The following is a 15,678-nucleotide window of genomic DNA, read 5'->3' on the forward strand; positions in this document are numbered from 1 at the left end:
TCAGTGACCAATACAAGATTTGACCCATATAAATGTGTTTTACTCATTTCAAAAACTGACACAGAATCGATTTTGCTGAAAATTCAGAATGACCACACTGACTTCAAAAATTCATAATTCGAGTTTTACTCCACCTTTTAAACTCATTCCAGTGTCCACTTCGAGCTAAAACATACACCTACATTTTCTTTTTAGAACCCAACAAGTGAAACATCTTTTACAGTGGAGTTTTACCCACGACAAGATTAGTAACCAAATTTGTGACATTTCGTTTTCACTAACAATCATCAAAACTTTCATGCTAGCCAACTAGAAACCCCTAGTTTGATTAAATTTCAAGAACCCTACATTGTATTATAGCAATTAACTTAATTTAAATAAAATCGCCAATTTCCAAATAAGAATTAGTTACATGAACCCTAATTTTACATGTTAATTTAGCAAGATTTAAAATTAAGTTAAAGCATCAATACCTCAAATAATGGAAGACATGAGTTTAGGGTTTCAATTTCATAATTTTTTCTCCTTTATTCTTCCTAATTTCGGTCAGCACCACCATAATTAAACCTCTACTTTTCAATTTTATGAGATAAAGGAAGATTATTATTATTTCTCTTGATGAAGGATTCTTAGATTGAATTAAAAATTAGAATTAATGTTTGTTAATAAAAGAATTATGAAGAACTTGTAAAAGAAATTTGCTGGAGAGGAGATGAGTCATGAGAAGAATTTGGCTGGCACTAAGAGTGTCACGCCCATAGTTCCAACTAATTTAATCCCGTATTTAAAAATAAAATACTAGTAAATTATTTTAAAGCCAAAACTATAATAATGTTAAATTTCATTTGCCTAAAATTTCTAGGATGTTACACTCAGGTTCTCTAGAACTTTACTTATGACGAGAATGGATAGCATTAACATTAACTAACATTGGAGTGTCTCCATATCTGAGTTAGATGACTCGGTTTTCAAATAGTAGGTGACTTTTCAACCGTGTGGAGCTGTTAAAATAGGTAATGGGTGCAACCGGTCATGACCCACCCGAACAGCACAGCTGGATTTACACACTTTGGGGGTGGGTCTGCATCCCAACTACAACCGGAAGCATACGCGCTAACAAAGTTGGATTGGGACTCTTTGGGGTGCTCGACATATGGGGATCCACACTTATAGGCCCACTTTATTATAGTTTACCCCTTTTGGTCATTTTCTCCATTTCATTTGTATCCTATGAAAATTATATTACATTTTATTAGTCACTTATATAATTTAATTAAGTAACTTTATTTTGTTAATAAACATATAAGGTTTACTATATGCATTTACTAGACTTATGCTCACCCAATACAGCAGGGAGTAGTGATGACGGAGGTGGTGGTGGTGACGGTGGTAGGGGCGGCAGTGGGGATGGTGATGAGGGCGATGATGATGGTAAATGTAAAAATAATTGATGTTAAAGGTGGTATTGTAGTTATTTTAAGTGTTGAATGATCTATACTGTAAATTATTTTATTAAGAGTATTATAGGGTTATTAGATGAAGATAATTAAAAATAGTAAATTAAGAAAAAGAGTATTTTTGTAATAAATACATGAGAGTGATAATTTGAATAAATAGAGTTGGAAAATATTTTAGAAGTATCTTGGTAAATATAGCGTGTGTGTTGAGAATGTATTGAAAATTAAAGATATTTTAAGTTTTTTATAGATTAAAAATTGAAAAGGGAGGGATGAATAGTTTGTTTGATAAAGAAATATAGATGTAATGCAACATAAATTATTTGTATATTTGTTATAAAATTGAGACGTTATATTTCTGACATGAAGATATCAATTTTTTACGCACGTTGATACAACTTTTATCATTAAAAAAATCTTAATTTTTTCTTTATATTTATTTATTTACTCACGTTGTAAACTTGGATATGCTGGGATATCATATGGTATTAGTTTACCTAATGCAGCTACCGATCTGGAGATTTTATTCTAAAGGTACTTTTTGGATTATACTACAAAATGAAATAAATGTTGCACTACTTAAATCATTCTGAATTCTTTTAAAAAAGCTCTTGTATGATTATTTTATACTATCTTATAAAAATTACATGGTTGAGAAGCTACTTTTTTTAAATAAGAAAATTTACCAATATAGATTTAAAGGTTGAATAACACCATCAGTATCTTATTTTCTAAAACATTTTTACTAACCATTTACATCAATTACTTTTAAAACCAACATTCGCCACCACTATTACCAGTCACCGGTATCACCACCAGTCGCTGGCTTGCTGCCGTTTTGCCTGGGTAACGTACTACTTGTATAACATAAAAAAACAAATAATTAAAAGAATCGGATCGCTTGGATGGAATGGGTTAATTGTCCTCTCCTTGTTGTCTAGGTGTTTATGATTTGTCGAGTATTGTTGATCGAGATATTGTATGTTTTGGTATTATTCTGGTATTTGTTATTTACTTGTACATCTTGGGTTCTCTAGTGTTTCGTTAGTGACATTTTATTTAATATAATGTTGTTTTTTAAAAAAAAAGTTGGAAGTAACTCATTTTAAATTAATTTCTAAGGAAAAATTAATGATACTGTAAATGTTAAATTAACATAAACACGATTCACCATACATGTCATGACATTTTTATTTGTTGTGGGGGAGAGAATATGAGGCTGTTAGGCATTTAAGTTGGGTGAAAAACCCTTCACATGTCATTTTTTATACCATAAAAAAGGCCCAAATATTTATTCACAATATTAAAATATTAATATATGAGAGAGTTTTCATCCAAATTAGGTGCATAACAGTCTCATATTCATTTTTTTTTTCTTTTTTGTATTAATAAAATGGGATTGATCAATGCTCATAACTTATTAGCCTAAAAATTCTTCTAATTCACAGGATGGTGACATGTAGAAAATAAGGGGGTGAGATTAATAAAGAGAAGGGTTAAGTGCACGGAAATGTGATCAACTAAGGCCGAAAAGTTATTATGTACATGAACTTACAAAAGGTTTATTGTATACATGAACCCTGCTAATTTTCTATTGTATACCGAAACTGGCTAAAGGCTTGATGTGGGCCGGTTAAGTGCATGAAAATGTAATAAACTATGTTCAAAAAGTTATTGTGTGCATGATCTTACAATCAATATTTATTGTATCAAGATTTTTACAATTTCAACTTTTTTTTATCTCCCACATATAGATAAAATAAATAAAATCAAAGAGAAGAAGAAAAAACAAAAGACAGTAAAAGTGGACGACCAACATTTCCCACAACATTTTTTGGCGGCGGGGTGTAAATGGAATTACTTGTCTATCGGTTTCATGATGAAATACAGAAAAAGGAATATGTGTGGTGGTTTGACATCGTTTTTCATCAATTGATTGTGTTATTTATTTATTTGACATCATCATCATCAAGATATAAGATCCGATCTTTTTTTAAATTCTTATGGTTCTAGATTTTGATGAATGTGTGTAGTTAGAACTAGTTTTTTGACCCCGGAGGGACGTTGCCTGAGATCGACACTGCGTCATGCAAGCATTTATACATACAACATTACATAAAAGTTTGGACACTTAAAATTTACTATAGTTTAGTTAGAAATCTTAAAATAAGAGATAAAAAGTAAAGAAAAAAAAAAGATTTGATGATTATAGTTAGAAACTCAAAGTTATTTGATAAAAATTAAAAACTATAAACTAAACTATAATTAAGTTTTTATAAAAAAAGTTAGACTAAAGTAAAAAAAAACTAATAAGTTAAGTGGTACAAATTAAACAAGTTAAAAGCGTTAAAATAAAAGATAGAAAGTAGAAAATTTTTTTTTTTAAAAAATGATGATTAATGTTAAAATCCAAAGTTAATTGATAAAAATTAAAAACTTTAAAAGTAAATTATACTTATATATAAAAAGTTAGACTAAAGTGATAAAACCTAAAAGTTAAGTGATAAAAATAAGAAACTATAAAATATACAATAGTAAAAAAAAAAATTAAAATAATAAAAAAAATTGCAGAAAATGACAAAATAAGAATAAGACAAAATTGCTGACGTCATGACGCCAGCAGGTAGCTAAAAATTCAAAAAAGTTACCGGCTAAGGGAATAGCAGGTCAATCGTGTATTCGATAACGTTTTTGATTTTGTTCATGCATACAATAAACGTTCTGTAAGTTCATGCACACAATAACTTTTTGGCCTTAGTTTATTACATTTTCGTGCACTTATCCTAATGAGAACTAGTGAAATCCATATGTCATAATTATATAGTATTAGAAGGATTTTTAAGGTACGAGTAATATTTAAGAGGATTAATTATAGTCTTAATAAAATATGTTTAAATAAACTATTTACATAAGATAAATCTTTTCTTGTGAAAGTCGATGGAGAAAATAAAGGCCCACACGCTCCCAACGCTCTTCCCCACATTCGAAAGCACCAATGCAATACGAACTCCCTTATTTCCTATAAAGAGTCATTTGTTTATTCAAATGCGAATAAGTTAGGCTTTCTTTGATTTTTTATTTAATAAATTTAATAGTTAACAACTTAATAATTCAATAAAATTTTATGTGTTTTTATTGACTTAATACACAAAATAACTGTTAATTACATATATTTAACTTAATATTAGTATAAACAAACATTCATTCACTCATTTAATACACTCAGCACTTAATAAAAAAAAAAAAAAAACCCTTAGTTCATTGATTTTGCTAAATGTGCCCTCAATCCATTATTAGCCTTCTTTTATAATTTTTTTTTTTTTTTTTGTAAGGTAAAATTTTGAATTTTATTGATGCCTATTATGAATTGTCTTTGTCTATATTTATAGAAAGTTTGTTATATAGGCACAACTTAAAAAGATAATTTTTTTTTTGATTTATTGAAATATAAATTGAACTTTATGAAAATAGTTGGAATAAAACTTCAACAAGCTGCATTAAACATTTTTCTGACTTTATGTTTAAAAATTATGTGTTATATTTAACTATGACTTTTGTCTTAGTTTGCACTTTCTATATTATGTTTAAGTTTTTTTCTATGAAATCAAAAAAATGTGTAAAGGATTTTAAAACAAGTCTTTTTGTATGTGTATGTGTTTTATAACTTTTGGATGTTTTAATCATTTTTTAAGTAGACTAGTTCAAAATATTAATTTGTTTTTGAACTCGGAATCAGATCAAACGAACCTCTATAACCATTAAATTTTTTTTCTCTCTATTGATCGATGAAATGAAAATATAAAATTAATTCATTAGCTTTTGTTTAACTTTTTCTCAAAAAAGTTATTTTTCCTTTACCGCTTCCTACTTTTTTTTCCCCTTTCTATTTTCTTCCTTTTTATTTTTTAAATCAACTAAATCTATAATACTTATATAAACAAACTATCCCTTCCCTTATTTAACTCTCAACCTTTGAATTACCTAATATACCCTTTGCATTTAAACTACTTTTACATACTTCTGCATTTAAACTACTTTCACACACCTTGTCCCTGAAATTCCGAAATTACCTTAATAAAAAAACCCCCACAATTACCTAAAACTCCTATTGTTATAAAATCCCCATTAACTCTAAAATTATTGCTGAAGGTATTGCTACGGATAAGAAAAAACATCTTAATTGTCATAAATTATATTACAAAATGTTTAAACAATAATTACCTTTTTATAAATCACGAAATTACGAACCAATTTTGTCTTTTGTATATTCGTATTAAATTTTAATCTTTGACTATTTATTTTTTTTAATTGTTTTGGTCTCCTCCCCTACAATTGTTTTTTTTTAATTGTTTTGGTCTCCTCCCCTACAATTGTAAGTGGTTATTTTCATGGTTAGTGTTTGCACTTCATTATAACTTGCACCTAATACGCGACTTATTTTTAGAATGATATATATGGTTAGATCATGCATTGACGCATTTCATGAAAGTAAACTGAATACTATAAACCATTACGATATCTAAAGCGTTATAGACCATTACCGTTGCAACGCGCGGACACCGCTCTAGTATATATAGAAATAGTCCAACGGCTATATATTCTAGCTTAATTAATATCTTAATTACTAGGAAACCAACATTATTGCCAGCTTCATGAACGTGTTGTTTATATCTCCCCATCATTAACTATTAGCCGTTTGGTTGGCCTACATACATTTCCTACATACATACATGTTATTTGTTCATCTTCAACCACTACCATACAAATTCCACCTTTCATATCTCACCTCTTTTATTTATATACGAGTATTTCAAAACACCAAATAAACTTTGACTTCATCCACTATCAATAACATTATATATAAACACGTACATTACATTAATTCATATACACTATCTAGCTCTAGCTCTTTCATTTTTATACACAATACAAATTCACTTATCACATAGCCTTATATCATCATTAATTCACAAATTAAATGGACTGCTTGGTTGTACCAGTCTCATCACTCATTAGCCGTGGTTGTTGTTACGGCGGTCAGCGTCATGGTTATCGACAACTAGCCAACGAAGATTTCTTTGTGGGATCAAATAATAATGATCCAATCACGGTGGTGGTAGGCAAGGAAAAGAAAGAGTTTTTAGTGGACCCTTTTGTGTTAGATGAAAACCCGTTTAGGGTCTTGATTGATTTAGTGAAGAACAAGAAGAAACAATCCTCATCATCAAGAAATAATCATGTTGATCATATACAAAAGAAGAAAAGAGTGTTGTATGTAGATGTGGATGCTATCTTGTTTGAGCATATGTTATGGTTGATGCATAATGATTCATCTTCATTGTTCAACCTTAATCTCAAGGAAATTATTGATTTCTATGCTCAAGATTTCTAACTAATTAATTACTTAACATTATATATTACGAGTATAACTTTATATTATTATATAATAACATATGTATGATGAAAAGGTTGGATTAATCTATAATCTTTTTCTGGTGTTAATGTCCTTGCAATGTTATGGGTAATTAAATACATATATAACTCTTGTTTTTTCTTTCGTATATTCAAGTAATAATGTACTTTTGTAAGGGAAATGATTAATAACACAATTTTTTTTTGTTTTTAATGATTAATTGTCATTCGGATTTTCTTTTTGATCTTGTCGGTTGTTTAGTCTTATATGTCGTTTGATTTGGTGTTAAATATAGAATATGTTAACAATTTTTATATATTGTAAAACTACTAAGTATGCAATTAAAATGCACCGATATTTGTTTTTCTTTTTATATATCGATGCAATTAAAATGCATCGATATTGTAATAATAATAATAGGAAATGATAAATTAATAAGCTAAGAAAAACTCAAAATTATCTCGAAATACCACTTAAGCCCAAACTGAAAATTAAGGATTAAAAAAGAAATTTAGCTTTCAGCAAATCTCACATAGAGTATCTCGAAAGAAACTAGTATTTCAAAAAGTGACGCTTGTAGTCTGAGAACGTCATCACCGGAGAGGTTTAATGAATTATCAATATGGTAGCAATTAGAAAGCTCAATGATAATATTATTGACTACAATTAATTTTATATAGATTTAGTAAACTTATGAAAAATAATTTGGATTTTAGGATCTCGAATAGCGTTGGCATATGATGCATTTTGTGGTTGCTGTAGAAAACAACAAGAGCCTGAAACTTATTGCCATTTTACCTCGTGCATTTTAACATTAGACGAAATGACGTTATTTATTCGCACATACAAAGTCAAAAATTTCCCTGTTCTATCTTTACTTGAGAAAGTTTAATATAAACAAAGCTGTATAATCTTCTCGTAACTATGTATTAGACCGAACATACATAACAAAAGAAACCGGTAAATGGAAGCTTCTATAGTAACATAATAATGACTAATGACCACCGGTTTTAAACCTTTGGGGTCATAAATGTCTAACATCATAGAGACAGTCGCGAAGATGGTCTCTTTGTATATGATATAGCATAGTATAGTTGTTTTTATATATACAATCATGTTGTTGCCAAAAAAGATGATTTCTATTACCATTAAGACTATAGGCTAAATCAGAAATTTCTTGAACTCTTTTCCTCGAGATTAAGCTGCTGGACTCGCTGGCGTAGTCTTCTTCTATGATCATGTATCTTCCAAAGCCCATGTCCCAGAATTGTTGCAGAGTAAATCCCGTGCGTGATGATGGGTGCTAAGATGTTGTTTGTCTGCCAAATTGTATCATAAACACATGGAGGATTAAATCATCATTTAAAAAAATGGAAACTGCGGAAATAGAGGAACAAATTTAATTTTTCGGAAGTTAGTTACCTGATTCCATTCAAATCCAAGGTAAAGAGCTAGAAGTCCTTCAAGTAATGGAGAATATATCTTCTTCATTTGTCTTCTTTCATACCAGGCTGTAAAAGTACATAGGCAAGTTAGGGAAATAACAAATAAAGGGGTGGCAAAATGGAAACTTTGGTGACACAAATGCAGCTACGGACCATTTCTATCACGAGAAATGCCAACCTTCAGGTCTTAAACTGTACACACCGTATTCATAAATATGACATTACTGAAGGTCTTAAACTGTACACACCGTATTCATGTATTTTCAGTCTTTGAACTAATGACTATTAGATCACTGGTGAGTAATATTAGTGGGTTATTTTACAATTTACCCAGGAAATTGTTTCAGTTACTTGAACCTATTGGTCAAAAAGAGGCAAGGTAATACAAAGCGAAGATAACTTCGCAATGCAACCCTGGGGAACTAAAGAGACCAGTTCTGTAGGTTGAAAGTTGCTGACAAGAAAAAGTAATCTCATGGTGTGTTTATATGGGTTAAAGGTTGTACCTGCAAAAAGCTTCTTCATTTCTTGACGACCAGAACGAGAACTCAAAACTGGTGCTACAACATAAGTTGGATCTGCAGCAACAAGTAGCAACGCGTGTTATAAAACAAATAAATAACAGCTTGGCATACATGAATATAATACCTTTTGGAGATGCAGCTACATAATAAAGTGAACCCGTAAGAGCAGCTGTGATAACTGCTGCAAATGCTTCGGCAAATGGCACAAATGGAGGCAGCACGCCCGTCTAAAAGTGAAAAAGACATAATGCTTTAGTTCTCATTATCAATTTGCAGACTGAAAAGTATAAGGGAAAAAGATGTAGTCATCGTACCAGTGCAGCCATTCCATTTGCGTTTGCCACTAGATCATTTCCCCTTAAAAAGACATCTGCTAATGCACCCTAAATAGTTTCAAATGAGGATTAATAGATGGAATCACAATTTGTAAAGTTTCTTATGTTTCAACATTTAATGGAGAAGAAAAAGGATAACCGATCCTCGGTCCCCCGCTGATAAGCAATTAACTCACCTGAACAGCAGCTCGGTAAAATAGCTCCTCACCAACAGAACTTGCGGCAACGATCATTATGAACTGCAAAAAAGTTTCACGAGAATATGAACATGATCAAACAGAACACAATAAGGTCGAAGGGGATCTTTGAATTAGCATTTTGGAACTGATTATGCGATACTGAATAGTTACAATCATCCATTGTAATATATGTTGCAGGAGAAAAATTTTGGATGCACTTCATCTCTTTGCATTTGTAATAATCAGATTATTAGTTTTAGTGTAATCAGTTCTGTTTCAGCATGTACGAAAGTAATTATTTGACCTCTCTATTGTCCAATAACTATAAACAGAATCACTTTGTACAAACACCATATACATAATTATGTTGCAATAATCATATAATCAATTTCATAACACATTACCTGCCATGGTGACATTCCATAGAAAAAGCTTCGTAATTCCTCATCTTCTACATCCCGTATCGCACGAGCATGAGGAGACAGTTTCACAACTTCATCCTGCACTAGATGAATCACACTTTTTTAGCCATCGATAATAACTTTACACATCTAGGGGTCAGACGAGTGAGGTAAAATTTTGAAATTTTATCATACGTCTAGTATAAAGAGAAGGGCCATAATTGGAGGAGCAGCATATCCGAGTCCTTGAACAATGGCGTCTAATGATGGGGAGTAACCTCCCGTGCTATCAATTCCTGTTGTTGAGCATATGAAGTTCCCTGCAAATGCCATCGCGCCATATATTCCTGTATTTAGAGAGAAAAGATTAGATATTGCAAACTTTAATACTCTAGTTTTTGATATGAGTCTCAGGAGCATGTGAAAAGGATTTCAAAAAAAAAAAAAAATTGATATAAGAGCATACAACTAGAAGCTTGTTATAATGTACAAACTGCAAGCCATATGCAAATTATAATCATATCCTGCTAAAAGAATTTGATTTTAAGAAGCAAGTTGTTGCTGTAACAAAGATCATTTAAACGTGTGAAAATGGAATTTTCAACTTGCACATCAAGCGATACGTATCAAATCTATAGACTATAGTTTGGCATTCTCCTTACTTTCTATGAAGTTAATTGTTGAAAGTTGATTTGGACAGAATCAACTACTATACATTACTCCTAAACATAGAATACAAGTGTATCTTGAAACAGACAAAAGAAAATATATAATCATAATCAATTTAGTCGAACTTCTAATATACAATTTCAAACTCTCAAAATATAGAGCCAATGGCTTAGAAAGATGATTGCTTGAACTAATATAGCTTGTTTGGGATTTAAACCATAGTACCATACAAAAGCAAATATATCAAACAATACAACGCTCAAAACCAAGCATATATAAAAAGAGTACCACCTCTTATAATGTAATGTGTAACAAGAAAGTCAACTGCAAAAGCTAGAAAGCACCAAAACACACAAGTCTAAATTTGGATAGCACTGCACGTTGTAGAACTACACAAAATTGGATAAAAAGTCACAAATGATGCTCTTTTACACTTGTATTTATGGTTTGTCAAAATTTGTTTACTCCTGCAACTGGAGTGTTTGTTGGTGTTTCCACTAGGCACCAGAACAATGGTATATCTAATAGCAGAAGGCCTAATTCTCCGGTTGAATAAGTTATTCACCAAAAACATATTCAAACTCAAAAAAAAGATGTCGGACTATGCAACAATAAAAGTAATCAACATGTGCATCTTCTATGGCCTTATGGGGCATTCGGATGTATTGGATATTTTGGGAAACAACTAAACTACTTGAAGGAGTAGGTAAAAGAGGTACCAAAAATGCAAAATGCAACCTATTTTTGAAGGTAAGCCTAAATTACCTAAATATCTAGTACTTCAATCAGTTAGTTACAACTAGTCAGTACTTGTTTGTCTTAGAGGGTGTTTAGGTTAGCTTTATTAGCTTATTGTAATCAACTGCTTTCCATGCTTTTTTTCACCCAAACAGCTCAAGCCTATTACCTTTTCAACAGCTAGATAAGGCGATAAGCTCTTTTTGATAAGCTATGGTGGGCTGGCTAACTAACTTTTTAGCTTCTTACCTGAGTTTTCAATCTATAACACTAATAAACTGATAAATAATAAGCCAAATGTGTTAAGACACAACATAAGCTAAAAAGCTACGGGTGTTTAGAATTGCGTTTTGGTCTTTTGGATATTGTGTTTAGAAAACGCAAATATTTTTAAGAAAGTGTCTGGCAGAGAATTGATTTTCTGTGTTTGCGGAGAGAAAACACAAAGGTCGGAACATTTTTTTTCAAAACGCAAAATCAACTTTGAAAACGGAATCCCAAACAAAGATATATTCCTTCTTTCTTTTACTATAATCTAGAAAGAAAGATACACTCATGACCAAAAAAAAAAATGATTAGAAAGTTAAATGACAAAACTTTTTTAGTGAAATTTGGCAATTGCTAATAGATTTTGTAAATACAGTTTCGCTTTCACCCTAAAATAGTAAAAATGTTGTCAAATTCCAACCCAATCAAACTCATGTCTGTCCTTAATTTGCATATGTTCATATTAATCACATAAATCCAACTTGTTTTCTATTCATATTACAAATAAATATATATTTATACTCATATCAAAACTTTTATTAAAAGAAAAAAGAAATTAAAGGAAAAAATTAAAGGACTAACCAATTCCATAGCTAAGTCTAACAACAGCACCAATTTTATCCCAAACAGGAAACTCTGTTTCTGAACTAAACCCTTGATTAAATGTAGTCACTTCCATAGCTGAAGACCCTGTATACCCACTTCCGGCACCGGCGCCGGCAGTTGTCCGTTCTCCGGCATCCAACCCATCTCTCTCCATCGTTGCTCTCACTCTAAACACCCTTTTTCCGGTAACATTTCCACGTTTCTTGAATCTTTCCGGTAACCCCACAAAAACTTTACTAGTACAACAGTAACCGGAAGTTGTCTGAGGTGGGTTTGTCGCCGGTGGCCTGAATATCATCGGAAAGTCCATAGAACGACGTAGTTTTTCAGTACTTTGAATCAGACCCAGCAGGATTTAACATAATAATAGTACTTGGGTGTTTTTTTTCTTGTACTTGTTTATGTTTCAGTGGTTAAGTTGACAAGCGTCGCCGGGGACTTGTTTGATCCACAAAATCTGTCAAGAATTTAATATATATACGATGAAGATATGTATGTATAAATGGACGGTGGTGAGTAAGAGTTGTATGTATACGTGGGTCCTACCTTTTTGATTGAGGAAAGATATTATGAAGAAATCGAAATGGCCAATGAGAAGTTGTGTTTGAAGATAATGTTATATCGTAATCTCAATTTTTGGTTTTTAGACAATTTTAATATTCCCTTAATTTCGCAAAGTTAAGAGATAATGTTTTTTTTAAAAGATAATAACGGATAAATGACTAACATCTCCCATGCGAATGCGTTTATGCCGGTTTGATTTCTAGCAACTACCTAAAGAGTTTGCTTCCAATGTGTTAGATAAGTATGACGTTACTAATGTCAAACTAGGAAACCACGTCGAAAACCATATTATAGAAAATCCCTGACCACTGGGTTAACACCTCAATAAGTTAAGAGATAATGTTATGTTTGTCAAACTAGACCAAAATTATCAAAGTTGGAGGCTTATATATCTTTTTAAAGTAGAAATCATTGATAAGCTAAATATACCCTGATTATCTTCATTCTTAAGTATAGGACCAAAGACCACTCGTAAAGGAAGGCAACCATAAGTGAAAGACAAATCTCTAGCTCAACTTTAAAACCTTACTTTTTTTTTTTTTGTAACATGTGAGACTTAAACCCATAATCTCTTCATTATTGAAGTCACTAGATACCTTATCATGAAACATTTGTTTGTAACTTTTTATCATCATTTTTCTTTTAGACTTTTAAAACTTTAATAGATGGATAACTAAATACCTTATTGGTATAACTTATTTCCCCTATATTTATTAATCCAATTGATCAATAGATGGAGCGATACCATTATTATATGACCATATAAGCTCGCATGGAGTCGTACCCATGAGCGAATCTTATTAAGGATCCGTGGAGGTCTTGACCCCTTCCGTTTTTCTTGGCTACGTACGGCTACTTTATTCATACTTCGTTTGAAATTATTTTTTTTTTAGTATTATTTTTTGTTCTCATGACTTTCGGTCTCTTCTGTACTTCCCTCAATATCCACCATTGTACCTCCATCATGTGATCATATGAGATCACAGATGAAAGGTGCAGATCACAAGTTCAAAATGGCCAAAGGAAAGTGTATTAACTATATCGTGTAACTTAAAAAAAAAAACCTATATTGTGTGATCTATATGCGAGGATATTGGCTTACCGGAGATAACTTCTATGGAGTATGTCATCTGGGTACTAAAATGGTACATAAGGATAAAACGTTTCCACCCATTTTTCTTATATATAAATATATAATTTATGATAAATGATATTTTTACAAACTATTTATAAACATAATATTACAAAGTGACATCACATATGATTTGGAACAATTATATAAAATGTGTTATCTTCTTCTTTTTTTTTTTTTCTCTCTTCCTCATTTTCGTTGGTGGTTGGTGAATTTATAAAATTTATTTGTATTTTGTTTATCATTCTAGCATCTAAATTCCTATATATTGAACTTTTGGATATAATCATTCTTTCAAAAAAATTATTGGCATTATTTTAAGCCTTTTAATTAACATATATAATTATATTTATAATTTGATAAAACTTGTATGTTTGTATTATTTATTGGTTTTTGATATTTGTATAATTTAAACTCTAAATAAAAGCAAAAGTTCGAGCATCGTACAGTAATAGTTTTGGTAAACCATTAAAACAGCTTCAAATTTTTAAAATTTGTCCGTGACATTGTAACCTTTACAAGTCTCCAAATATAATGTAGCAAGTAGCTAGCAACTGAAGTTTATCAAAGCAAATAACGTACTACAACTATCTTTAAACCGTGTCAAACGTTGTGCTTTGACTTTTATTTACATGTTTGTGGACTCGACCCAATTTATCTAATTTTCTTTGCTCAACCAAGAAATCAAGCCTTCAGTAGTAATTGTAATTATGTTCCTCATTGTGGTTTGGAACAGTATTAACAATTGCATGTTTGTATCATGAAATTTTGTATTCTAGCGTTCACGTATAGACGTATAGTTTTTGGCTTTCAGTTTGGAGTAATAAAATTCAGACTCTATCAAAAACTATAATCACATATAGTCATTGTAGCTTGGTCATCCCAAGCTTTGGTGAAAATAAAAAGAAAAAAAAATCGATTTTGATGGGCTGACGAAAGTGCACGAGGGGCAAAATTGTAATGCTTTCATTGTGATTATGTTCGTCTAAAAAGAAAAGTTTTCCATCAACAAAACCTTGACGTACCATTTTCATTAAGTTTTTATGATTTTATCTTCGAAAACTTTATAATACTAAGCCTACAATTGTCTTGTCAAGTAGATCAAGCGTTCGTGTATCATTAGGTAACAACTAGTCCTATTTTTTAAAACTAAAGTGAGAAGATATTAAGATGAAACATAAATTTCCTATCCATTATATGTATATGAGAATCTAAATCACTGATAAGATTATCCTGGACCTACCCAGTGTCCCGAGTTCATAGCAAGTGAACTCAAGGCCCCCCACATCTGCTCGATAATGACCGGAAACAAGGCCGAAAACCTTCGGTGGAGGTTGTTAGAACTAATAAATAGTTAGTGCATGTTTTGTAAATTTCTAATAGATTAGTCCTTTTAATTAAGAATGGAAGGGTTTGTATTGTAATTAGTAAAGGACTTATTTGTAATTAAGGAGAGGGTTTAGTGAAATATGGTTGCCACCATTTGTAAGGTTACCATAGATAATAGAATTTCACATTGTTTAGAGAGGTATAGCGTTATAACTTCATACTATTGAAATTACTTGTTTCAGTTGTTTGAATTCAAAAGCGACTGTAGATAGATTGTTGTAACTTTCTTGTCGATACAGGAGGAGGAGGATACTTCACGGATGTATATGAACCATCTTACAAAAAATCACAAATGATTTGTATGACGATAAATGACAACGCCTACTTTGACGTGTTGATCAACCGACAACTAATCACTAATAAGCACACAGTTTTGTGTTAAGACAAACGACAAAACCTATTTAGTCAATTTTGATTAGCTGATTAGCCAACAATAAAGCATTTTCTCTATATGGAAATATATAAAAGTTTGGTTTAGATGCATTCAAAGGAAGATAGTTTGATGGATCACGGATGTGTCTACCATGTCGCCAATGATCATACATTTTTAGGCTTAAAG

General features: G+C 31.1%; 2 protein-coding genes across 2 annotated transcripts; one reads left to right on the plus strand and one right to left on the minus strand.

The window, feature by feature from the left end:
• The first annotated feature begins 6,276 nt into the window (after nt 1-6,276).
• On the plus strand, nt 6,277-6,959 carry LOC122601946. Its single transcript, XM_043774674.1, has one exon. It carries the CDS (start codon nt 6,436-6,438, stop codon nt 6,847-6,849), a length of 414 nt encoding a protein of 137 aa, XP_043630609.1. The 5' UTR covers nt 6,277-6,435; the 3' UTR covers nt 6,850-6,959.
• Nucleotides 6,960-7,811: 852 nt separating this feature from the next.
• On the minus strand, nt 7,812-12,496 carry LOC122599593. Its single transcript, XM_043772124.1, has 9 exons — nt 12,011-12,496; nt 9,950-10,101; nt 9,758-9,853; nt 9,351-9,413; nt 9,154-9,222; nt 8,964-9,066; nt 8,822-8,893; nt 8,293-8,381; nt 7,812-8,189 (listed from the first exon to the last, which is right to left on the minus strand). The coding sequence occupies exons 1-9, from the start codon at nt 12,342-12,344 to the stop codon at nt 8,037-8,039; spliced, it is 1,131 nt and encodes a 376-aa protein (XP_043628059.1). The 5' UTR covers nt 12,345-12,496; the 3' UTR covers nt 7,812-8,036.
• Nucleotides 12,497-15,678: the final 3,182 nt, after the last annotated feature.

Source organism: Erigeron canadensis, chromosome 5 (genome assembly GCF_010389155.1).
Source record: "Erigeron canadensis isolate Cc75 chromosome 5, C_canadensis_v1, whole genome shotgun sequence".
In the NCBI taxonomy this organism is placed as follows: domain Eukaryota; kingdom Viridiplantae; phylum Streptophyta; class Magnoliopsida; order Asterales; family Asteraceae; genus Erigeron; species Erigeron canadensis.

Excerpts from the sequence above, each read along its gene's own strand:
- LOC122601946 (XM_043774674.1), top strand. The coding sequence starts at position 6,436 with ATGGACTGCTTGGTTGTACCAGTCTCATCACTCATTAGCCGTGGTTGT.
- LOC122599593 (XM_043772124.1), bottom strand. The coding sequence starts at position 12,344 with ATGGACTTTCCGATGATATTCAGGCCACCGGCGACAAACCCACCTCAG. Across the intron at positions 9,223-9,350 it reads TTTACCGAGCTGCTGTTCAG|GGTGCATTAGCAGATGTCTT; the intron begins GTGAGTTAATTG and ends GAAACTATTTAG. Across the intron at positions 8,894-8,963 it reads TGTAGCTGCATCTCCAAAAG|ATCCAACTTATGTTGTAGCA; the intron begins GTATTATATTCA and ends TTGTTGCTGCAG.